Raw genomic sequence first — 10,668 nt, forward strand, 5'->3', positions numbered from 1 at the left:
CATTGACCCCCCACACTGACGCCCCGTCACGGAACTTTCCCCCAGCACTGCCCCCCCATCCCAGCACTGCCCCCCCATCCCAGCACTGCCCCCCCATCCCGGCACTAACCCCCCCCATCCCAGCACTGCCCCCCACCCCCCCCATCCCAGCACTGCCCCCCCCATCCCGGCACTAACCCCCCCATCCCGGCACTGCCCCCCATCACGGCACCCCCCACCAGCACGCCCCCCCTCACCCCAGAGCCCCACCCCCGTGCCCCCTTACCTGCCCTCCCCCTGTCCCGCGGGGGTCACCCCGCCCTCGGGGGGCTCTGGGGGCGCTTCCATGGCGGGAGGGTCCCGGGGGTCCCGCTGGTGCCGGGGGGGTCCGTGGGTGCCGCTGCCGGCGGGACCCGGTGCCGTGGGAGGGGGGACGGGGGGGGCGGCACCGACCCCTCGGCTCCGCCCGCCCCGCGGGGTTCGGTCGCGATACGGGGGAAACTGAGGCACGGGCGGAGCGGGGTCCGCCCCACGCTCGCGGGGAGGTCACGGGGGGGGTCACACAGGGGGGTCACACAGGGGGGTCACACAGGGGGTCACACACAGGGGGTTCCCCCGTGCCCACTCTCCGCCCTCCCGCGCCCCACGGGGTGGGGGTCGCGCTCCCAGCCCCCGAGCGGCGCAGGGGGACACGCGATGGTCGCGGGGGGCTCGGGGGGCGCAGCCTGCGCCCCCCCCCCGCCCCCCCGGGCCATTTGCAGCCGCGGCAGCTGCCGGGGATTAACGCGGCCGGGATTACGGGGGGATTGGGGGGCGAGGGGCGGGGGAGGGGCAGGAAGGTAATGGGGGGGCGGCGCTGCTCCGCCCAGCGCTCCCAGTATGGACCAGTATAACCCAGTATAACCCGGCTGTCCGAGTGGGTCCCAGTGCAGCGCACAGGGCTCCCAGTACATCCCAGTACATCCCAGGGCTCTCAGAGCACCCAGCACGTCCCAGTATGTCCCAGTATGTCCCAGTACACACCAGTTTGCCGCGCTCCCAGCGCTCCCCGTGCTCCCAGTGCCCCCAGCGCCCCCAGCGCCCCCAGCGCCCCCAGCGCCCCCAGCGCGCCCCGCTGTCCCCGCAGCCCCCGCGCTGCCGGTGGCGGTGTCGCCGCGCGGTGCCACCCGCCGGAGGTGACCCGCGGTGCCGGTGACCCCGCGGATTAGCGGCAAACTCCCGCTCAAGCCTCTTAGCGGGGGCCGCCCACGGCCGCGGGGTCACGCGTGGGGGAAGGGCACCCCGGGGACCCCCACGGCACCCAGATGACCCTCGGGGACCCCCGGGGCACACCAGGGCCCCCGCGGTACCCAAACCCCGCGGGGCACAGGGACCCCACGGCGCCCTGGTGGCACTGGGGGACGCCCAGGGGACACTCGGCCCCCCGGGCCCCATCACCCTCCCCACGCGGGGCAGGGGGACCCACACCCCGCATGGGGCAGCGCGGGCAGCGCCGCTTAAGAGACGCGGCGCCTTTAAGGGGCGTGGTCATGGAAAAACTGCCCCTAGGGGCGGGGCCAAGGGAACGCGGGAAACGCCCAAATGCGAGCGGGGACGGGGGGAGCGTGACAACCCCCCGGGATAGCCCAGTGACCCCCAGTGACACCCAGCGACCCCCAGTGTCACCGCCAGTGCATCCCAGTGACACCCAGCGACCCCCCCCCAGTGTCAGCGCCAGTGACACGCAGAGCACCCCAGTGACCCCCAGAGTCCATCCCAGTGCATCCCAGTGAGCCCAGTGACCCCCTCAGTGTCTCCGAGTCCCAACCAGTCCGTCCCAGCGCTGCCCAGTTCCCAGTCACACCCCGTCCATCCCAGTCCATCCCAGCCACACCCCGTCCATCCCAGTCCCACCCAGTCCATGCCAGTCCATCCCAGTCACACCCAGTCCATCCCAGTCACACCCAGTCCATGCCAGTCCATCCCAGTCCCACCCAGTCCATCCCAGTCACACCCAGTCCATGCCGGTCCATCCCAGGGCTGCCCAGTCACACCCAGTCACACGCAGTCACACCCAGTCCATCCCAGTCCCACCCAGTCCATGCCAGTCCATCCCAGTCACACCCAGTCACACGCAGTCACACCCAGTCACACGCAGTCCATCCCAGTCCATCCCAGTCACACGCAGTCACACGCAGTCACACCCAGTCACACCCAGTTCATCCCAGTCCATCCCAGCGCTGCCCAGTCCATGCCGGTCCATTCCAGTCCATGCCAGTCCATGCCAGTTCCCGCAGTGTTTCCAGCTGTTTATTGAGCCCCATCGCGGCCCCTCAGCACTCGATGGAGTCCTCGAGCAGCTGCAGCAGCGGGGGCGCCGCTCGGGGGTCGCCGCCCGCCGCCTCCTCCAGGCTCTCCTCGCTCAGCTCCTCCAGCGCGGGCAGCGCCCCCGGCGCCCCCCGCCGCCGCCCCCCGGCCTCGGGGCTGCCCCCGCCCTCCGCGGGCCCCCGGCACCTCCCCGGGGCTGGGGGGCGCGGGGGCGCCGGGGCTGCCGCGGGGGCCGGGGGGGACCCCGCCGGGGAGCCCGCCCCCGGGCTCGCCCCCGCGGGCCGTCCCCGCCCACGGAGTTGGCCTGGGCTTTGGGGGGCGCCGGGGGCCGGGGGCGGCGGCGGCGGCGGCGGCGGCGGCGGCGGCGGGGGGCACCTCGCCCACCTCGCTGTAGCCCTCGTTGGGGTAGTAGAGCCGGGGGGGGCTCGGGGGGGACTTGCCGGCCTGCACCTGCGGGGGGACACAGGGGACAGAGGGGTCAGGGGGGCACCCCCACACCCGACACCCCCCCACGGGACCCCCCCGCGCGGGGGACCCTCCGTGGGAGCCCCCCGGCACCCCCGCCGCCCCATGGGGACCCCCAGTGCTCCAAACCCTGCCCAGATCGGGGACCCCCCGTGGGACCCCCGGGCACCTCGAACACCCCAGCACCGGGACCCCCCCATGGGGCCTCCCCCAGCACCGGGACCCTCACCCGCCCCCCAGTCCCGACCATGGGACCCCCCAGCACCCGGGACCCCCCTGGGAGCTCCCATCACCCCCACTCCCCCCGGCAGGATCAGCACGGGATCCCCCCCCATGGGACCCCCCAGCACCCCGACCCCCCCATGGGACCCCTCCTGATGGGACCCCCCTGGCACAGGGGACCCCGCATCCCCCTTTGGGGGGGCTCGGAGCAGGGTGACCCTCCTCCCCAGCAGTTTTTGGGGGTCCCCTCCCTCGCCCCCCACTCACCGGCTGGAACCACCTCAGGCTCTGTGGGGGGGAACGGGGGGGTCAGCTGGGAAACTGAGGCACGGGGGGGGGCTCCCTCCTTCCCGCAGCCCCTTCCAGCCCCCCCAGGCCTGGGAACCGCCTTCCTAGGGCCCCCCCAAACCAGCAGAGCCCCCATCCCACAGCCCCCCAGACCCAGAGCCCACCCCTTCCTTCCCAGCCCCTCAAAAAGGGGACCCCCTTCCCCCCCCCCCGGAGGGTCCCCGGTCCCGCAGCGCCCCCCTTGACCCGGGGACCCCTCCCTGACCCCAGACCCGGGGGTGGGATGCGGGTGCGGGAGGTTTGGGGGTCTGGAGCGGTTTGGGGGTGCGGGGGGGAATGGGGGAGCATTGAGGGTTCGGGGAGGGGGTTGGAGGGGCTCTGGGCGGTCAGGGGGCAGGTCGGGGGTGCAGGAGGGTCTCGGGGGGCTCCGGGGGTCAGGTCGGGGGTGCAGGAGGGTCTTGGGGGGCTCTAGGGTCTCGGGGGGCTCCGGGGGCAGGTCAGGGGGTGCAGGAGGGTCTCGGGGGGCTCCGGGGGCGCGGGGGTCAGGTCGGGGGTGCAGGAGGGTCTCGGGGGGGAGCAGGTGGGGGGTGCCCGGGGGCTGGGGGCCCCTACCACGTTGGGGTGCTTCTCGATGGCGAGCGCCGCCCGGTCCGCCGTGCGCTGCTGCCGCCGCCGCCGCCGCCGGGCCCGCAGCGCCAGGAGCGCCAGCAGGAGCAGCGCCCCGAGCAGGAGCAGCGCCCCCGCGCCCCCCGCCAGCGCCCCCGCCGGCACCCCCCGCCCGGCCGCCGGCTCCGACGGGTCCCGCGGGGCTGCGGCACAGGGGACGCGTCAGCGACGGGGGACAAACCCCGGGGGGACAGCGATAGGGGGCGGGCGGGACAAACCGCGGCACGGCCCGGGGGGCTCCGGGGGGGACACATCACATCCCGGGGGCGGAGGGGATCCCATCCCGGGGGGAACCCCATCACGGCATGGGGGCGGCCTGGGGACCCCGACACTGTGGGGAGATTGGGGAAAATCCATCCCTGGGGTTCACAGTGCTGGCTCTGGGGAGACCCCATTAACAGGGGGACACAGTGCTGGGGGCTCCTCTTCACCGGGAGGGGCTCTGGGGAGACCCCATTAACAGGGAGACACAGTGCTCGGGGGTCCCTCTTCACTGGGCAGGGCTCTGGGGAGACCCCATCACTGGGGGCAGGGGGTCTCTGGGGAGTGCCCAGTGCCGTGGGGCAGGGTGTCCCCGTAAAGGGTCCCTGGGGGGTGTCCCAGTGCCGTGGGGATGGGGATGGTCACAGAGGGGTCCCTGGGGGGTTTCTGGGGGGGTCCCCCTCCTCCGTACCTGCCTGCCCGGGCCACAGCACCTCCAGCTCCACCGTCGTGTTCGAGGTCTCGCCCGACTCCTCATCCCGCGCCAGCACCTGAGGGGGAAGGGGCAGCGAGGGGACAGGGGGACGTGGTGAGGACAGGGGGTACGCAGGACATGGCTGTGGCACCGGGGGGACACACAAGGGCACATGGAGGTGCCCCCAAGCCTCAGTGTCCCCTCTCTGGTGCCACCCAGCCCTTGGCGCCCCTCTGGTACCCACAGCCTCCAGCCCCACCGTGCCCACCCAGTGCCCCCCAATCCTCCTGTACCCCCATGCCCCCCCATCCTCCCCAGCCTCTCCCCATGCCCCCCAGGCACCCCTGCCCCCTCACCTGCAGGCTGTAGCTCTGCCCGGGCTGCAGCTGATCCGCCTGGGCCACCAGGAGCCCGTTGGGCATCACCTGGAACAGCTGCTGGCTCTGGTTGGTGCCGTGGCCCAGGGTGTAGCGCACCTGGGGATTCAGCCCCTGCGGGCCGGGGGCTCAGCTCCTGCCTGCATCCCCCCGGGCAGGTACCTGATCCCTGCCCACACCTCTACCTGTGCTCCCTACCTGTGCTCCCTACCTGTGATCCCTACCTGTGATCCCTACCTGTATTCTCTACCTGCATCCCTACCTGTGACCCCTACCTGTGATCCCTACCTGCATCCCTACCTGTGCTCCCTACCTGCATTCCCTACCTGCATTCCTACCCGTGATCCCTACCCGTGATCCCTACCTGTGATCCCTACCTGTGATCCCTACCTGCATTCCTACCCGTGATCCCTACCTGTGATCCCTACCTGCATTCCTACCTGTGATCCCTACCTGTGCTCCCTACCTGCATCCCTACTTCTGATCCCCACCTGCATTCCTACCTGCATCCCTACCTGTGACCCCTACCTGCATCCCTATCCACCCCCCACCTGTCCCTCTGCCCACATTCCCTTCCTGCACCTGCCCTCACCTGCATCCCCACCTGCATCCCTGCCTGTATCCCACCTTCATCCTTTCATCCCTACCTCCCTGACTGCATCCTACCTGCCTCCCTACCTTCATCCCACCTGCATCCATCCCTGCCTTCATCCCTACCTGCACCACTCCCCGTGCCCCCCCCTACCTGCGCTCCCTGCTCACACCTTGCCTGCAGCCCCCCCTGCCCGTGCCCCCCGCCCGCTCACCTCGGGGAAGTCGGGGTCGTGTGCGCGCAGGGCGAGCACCTGCCCGCCGAAGGTGAGCAGCAGGGCGGCGCGGCGCGGGGCCGCGGGCACGAACGCGCGGTAGCGGGCGCGGGGGAAGCGCGGCGGGTGCCGGTTCGGGGCCAGCACCCGCACCAGCGCCCGCGCCACCGCGTACTTGGAGGGGTCGTTCACCTGCGAGGCCTGGGGGCACGGGGGGCACGGGGTGGGGAGGGACACACGGGACACTCAGGTGGCACCCACTGCCACCAGCTTCCTGCACCCACGGGCGCTGCCCGGAGCACCCCGGGCAGCTCCCACCATCCCGGAGACCCCATCTCCCTGCGGAGCCCCCAGCCCAGGCCCCCCATCTCCCCGGGTACCCCCCACCATCCCAGCCCCCCCATCTCCTCCTATCCCAGCCCCCCATCTCCCCCATCTCCCCCCATCTGCCCCGTGCCCCCCATCTGCCCCGTGCCCCCCACCCACCATGACGCTGAGGCAGATCTCGGGGGTCTGCCGGCTGCTCTCCACCGCCCGCAGCAGCGTGATGGCCCCGGTGACGTTGTCGATGTGGAACCTGCTGCTCTCCTGACCTGGGGGGGCGCAGAGATGGGGACCCCCGAGATCCCCCCGCCCCCCGGACCCCCGCAGCCTCCTGCCCCGGGGCACTGTGGGAAACTCCCCCTGGGGCAGCCCTGATGTCCCCCCCCCATCCATTCCTGGGCCTTCACGGCGAGGGGGACCCCCCTCATTTTGAAGGTGGGGGACACGTACGGGGAGGGCGTTATTAACCCTTTGAACCCCGGTGTGGAGGAGGTTTAACCCCTCTGGTGCTGGAGCACCCTTGGGTGCCCCAGGGGCTGACCCCACCCCCCCGCGGCGGAGGGGGGATTAGGGCCCCCCCAGCTCAATCCCTTTATTCAATTTGCCCCGGTGGATCTGGCAATTGGATTGTGCTCACTTGGACCCCCGGCACAGGGACCCCTGGCAGGGACACCCCCCTCACCACAGACCCCCCTTCACCACAGACCCCTTCACCACAACCCCCCTTCACCACAGACCCCCCCCATTCACCACAGACCCCCCCCTTCACCACAGACCCCCCTTCACCACAGACCCCCCCCTTCACCACAGACCCCCCTTCACCACAGACCCCCCTCACCACAGACCCCCCCTTCACCACAGCACCCCCTTCACCACAGACCCCCTCACCACAGACCCCCCCTTCACCACAGATCCCCCTCACCACAGACCCCCCCCTTCACCACAGACTCCCCTCACCACAGGCCCCCCCACGGTACAGGGACCCCGGCAGTTCCAGGGACTGGGGGGCGCAGGGCGGCCCTGGGACCCATCCCGGGCACCATGGCCACCTCTGCCCCCCGTGTCCCCACCCACCACACATCCCTGTCCCCATGTCCCGGCCCACGCGTGTCCCTGCTGTGGTGTCCCTGTGTTCCTGCCCACGCGTCTGTGCTTACCTGTGTCCCCGTGTCCCCCACTCCCTGCCCCACTGTGTCTGTGTGTCCCTGACCGCCGCGTCCCCCCGTGTCCCCCCGTGTCCCCCGTGTCCCCTACCTGCCAGCAGGGAGTAGGTGATGGCCGCCCGCAGCCCCCTGTCCCCGTCCTCGGCATAGACGGCGCCGGGGCTGAAGCTCAGGGGACCGCCCTGGGGACAAGGAGGGACAGGAGGTGTCCGGCTGAGCCCCGCGAGCCCCCCCTGACCCCGCGGTGTCCCAGGGCCCCGTGTCGCACCTGGAGCTGTCCCTCGGTGACGTTGGCGGTGTACACGGGGCTGGTGCAGACCGGGGGGCCGTGGGGGGCGCGGGGGGTGCAGGGCAGGAACTGGGGGTACTGGTCATCCCCGTCCAGCACATTGACCCGCACCCGCGCCGAGGCGTTGAACCGCTCCCGGGTGTTCATCTCCTGCGGGAAAAACGGGGCACGGGCCCCCAAAACCTGCTGGGGGGGCGCACAGAGGCACAGGGACCCCCGCGGCACGGGGACACCCTAGGGGTCATGGGAGCCCCCAGGGAACGGGGACCTCGCTGCACGGAGACCCCACAGGCACAGGGACCCCCGTGGGACAGGGACCCTCGTGGGACAGGGACCCCCGTGTAAAGGGGATCTGGAGGGACAGGAGCCCCAGCCCCAGGCAGGAGTCGGGGTCCCTGGGGGTCCCTGGGGGCCCGTGGGGGTGCCGGGGGGGCCGGGGGGGGCGAGGGGCGGGGCGCCGGAGGGGGGAGGGGGCGCAGGTGGCCCATTAAGGAAATGAGGGGGATTGAGGGCAGGTGACGGGATCACGTCACCCCCAATTAGCGGGGCCGGCGGGGACGGGCGGCGGGCGGGGGCGGGCGGGCAGGCTGGGGGACCCCCTGTGCCGCCCACCCGCGGCACGGCTGCGGGACCTGACCCCGAGAGGTGCGGGGGGCACGGGGACCCCAGACCCGCGGGCGGGGGCTCTGCGGGGCTCAGCGGGGCTGGGGTCCTGAGGGTGGGCAGGGGTCCCGCAGGCGGGGGTCTCGTATCAGGGTCCTGCACCGGGGTCCCACAGGTGGGGGGCGCACAGAGGGGACCCCACGTCCGGGTGCCTCGGGTGAGGGTCCCGCGGCCATGGGGAGGGACGGGGGCCCGCAGCAGGGTCCCGGGGCGGGCGGGGTCTCACCACGGCGGTCACGACCACCTCGAGGTGCCGCCGGCTCTCGAAGTCGAGGGCCCGCGCCAGCACCACGCGGCCGCTGTTCGGGAGGTCGATGCGGAAGAAGCGGGCGTCGGGCTGGGGGGGGTCGGTCAGGCCGGCAGATGGCCCCGGCCCCCCCGCGCCCCCCCCCCCCCGGCTCACCGAGGCCGGCTCGATGACGTACATGAGCGCGTGTCCCCGTCCGCGTCCTCGGCCTGGGCGCTGAACACCACCGAGTGCACCGGAGCCAGCTGCATACAGAGCCCACACCCCTACGGGGCCAGCGGACAGACCACAGCCCATACAGAGCCCACAGCCCGTACAGAGCCCACAGCCCGGACAGAGCCCACAGCCCATACAGAGCCCACAGCCCATACAGAGCCCACAGCCCATACAGAGCCCACAGCCCATACAGAGCCCACAGCCCCGCCCACACCCCATACAGAGCCCACAGCCCGACAGAGCCCACAGCCCATACAGAGCCCACACCCCATACAGAGCCCACAGCCCCTACAGAGCCCACAGCCCGGACAGAGCCCACAGCCCATACAGAGCCCACAGCCCGTACAGAGCCCACAGCCCGGACAGAGCCCACACATACAGAGCCCACACCCACAGAGCCCACAGCCCATACAGAGCCCACAGCCCGGACAGAGCCCACAGCCCAGACAGGCCCCACAGCTCCTACAGAGCCCACAGCCCATACAGAGCCCACAGCCCGGACAGAGCCCACACCCCATACAGAGCCCACAGCCCGGACAGGGCCCACAGCCCTACAGAGCCCCCAGGCCGGACAGAGCCCACAGCCCATACAGAGCCCACAGCCCAGACAGAGCCCACAGGCGGACAGAGCCCACACCCCATACAGAGCCCACAGCCCGGACAGAGCCCACAGCCCAGACAGGCCCCACACCCCTAAACACCCCCTACACCCCTAAACACCCACTATGGGCCCCAAATACACCCCGCATCCCCAAACACACCTGAGCTGCCTTGTCGGGGTCGCCGGGGGTCCCCCAACACACCCAGCACCCACAAACACCCCCAATATCCCCATTCCTGCATTTGGGTGTCCCCATCCCTCCTGGGCACGCACCTGGCACAAACTGTCCCTGTGGCTGTGCCCATCACTGTGCCCATGACCCTGACTGTCCCTGTCCCCATGCCTGTCCCCATCCCTGTCCCATCCCTGTCCCCATGCCTGTCCCTGTCCCCATCCCTGTCCCCATCCCTGTCCCATCCCTGTCCCCATGCCTGTCCCTGTCCCATGCCTGTCCCCACACCTGTCCCCACACCTGTCCCCAGTCCATGCACATGGCCATCCCCATCCTGGTGCCCACCCCCATCACCCTGACCATGCACAGGACATGTCACCCCCTGTCCCCAGCGTGTGGCCCTGTCACCTCGCTGACGTTGTGGGTGAGCACAGTGGCCCCCTGGAAGTGGGGCCGGTTGTCGTTCTCGTTGAGGACCTGGACGATGATGCGGAACTCGACCTGCCAGGGCCATGGGCAGGGACACAGGCAGTGACCAGGGTGGCACTGGGCCCCCAGAGCCCCCCGGGTCCCCACCGCGTGTGGCCCTACCGGGGAGGAGCCATCCTCAGCGCACGTCAGGGCCACCATCAGCACCGGGGACTCCAGCTCCTGTGGGACCGGGGACACGGGGTGACATGGGGTGACAGGGGGTGACAGGGGGGCTGCCCCACGGGGACATGCTGACGTCCCCAGCCAAACAGGAGGGTCCCATGGGGTGGGGCAGCATGATCTGGGAGAGGGGCTGCGGGAGGGATGGACACAGCACGGAGGGAGCGTGAAGGGATGGACACGGGATGGACATGGGAGTATGGGATGGACACGGGATGGACATGGGATGGACATGGGATGGGCACGGATGGACATGAGAGTATGGGATGGACATAGGAATGGACACAGGATGGACATGGGATGGGCATGAGAGTGTGGGATGGACATGGGATGGACACAGGATGGACATGGGATGGGCACGGGATGGACACAAGACGGATGGAGCACGGATACAGGATGGACAGAAGAAGGAGGATGAATGGAACATGGACAGAAGATGGCAGACCGCAGGATAGATGGAGGATGGATGACAGACACAGGATGGACGCAGGTGGGTGAGGGATGGAGGATGGATACAGGATGGGCACATGATGGGCACAGGATGGGCACAGGATGA

At 71.0% G+C, this 10,668-nt stretch overlaps 1 protein-coding gene across 1 annotated transcript; it reads right to left on the reverse strand.

Annotated features, from left to right (window-relative positions):
* Positions 1 to 2,291: 2,291 nt before the first annotated feature.
* LOC115910623 (cadherin-related family member 5-like) lies at positions 2,292 to 9,930 on the reverse strand. Its single transcript, XM_030960880.1, has 13 exons — positions 9,870 to 9,930; positions 8,629 to 8,717; positions 8,452 to 8,562; positions 7,542 to 7,712; positions 7,365 to 7,455; positions 6,273 to 6,379; positions 5,787 to 5,987; positions 4,960 to 5,094; positions 4,601 to 4,679; positions 3,874 to 4,070; positions 3,241 to 3,261; positions 2,667 to 2,736; positions 2,292 to 2,482 (listed from the first exon to the last, which is right to left on the reverse strand). The coding sequence occupies exons 2-13, from the start codon at positions 8,650 to 8,652 to the stop codon at positions 2,292 to 2,294; spliced, it is 1,398 nt and encodes a 465-aa protein (XP_030816740.1). The 5' UTR covers positions 8,653 to 8,717; positions 9,870 to 9,930.
* Between the last annotated feature and the right edge of the window lie 738 nt (positions 9,931 to 10,668).

Source organism: Camarhynchus parvulus, chromosome 1A (genome assembly GCF_901933205.1).
Source record: "Camarhynchus parvulus chromosome 1A, STF_HiC, whole genome shotgun sequence".
NCBI lineage: Eukaryota > Metazoa > Chordata > Aves > Passeriformes > Thraupidae > Camarhynchus > Camarhynchus parvulus.

Excerpts from the sequence above, each read along its gene's own strand:
- LOC115910623 (XM_030960880.1), bottom strand. The coding sequence starts at position 8,652 with ATGTACGTCATCGAGCCGGCCTCG. Across the intron at positions 5,988-6,272 it reads AGATCTGCCTCAGCGTCATG|GCCTCGCAGGTGAACGACCC; the intron begins GTGGGTGGGGGG and ends CCGTGCCCCCAG. Across the intron at positions 2,483-2,666 it reads CGAGGGCTACAGCGAGGTGG|CCCCGGGGAGGTGCCGGGGG; the intron begins GCGAGGTGCCCC and ends CGCGCCCCCCAG.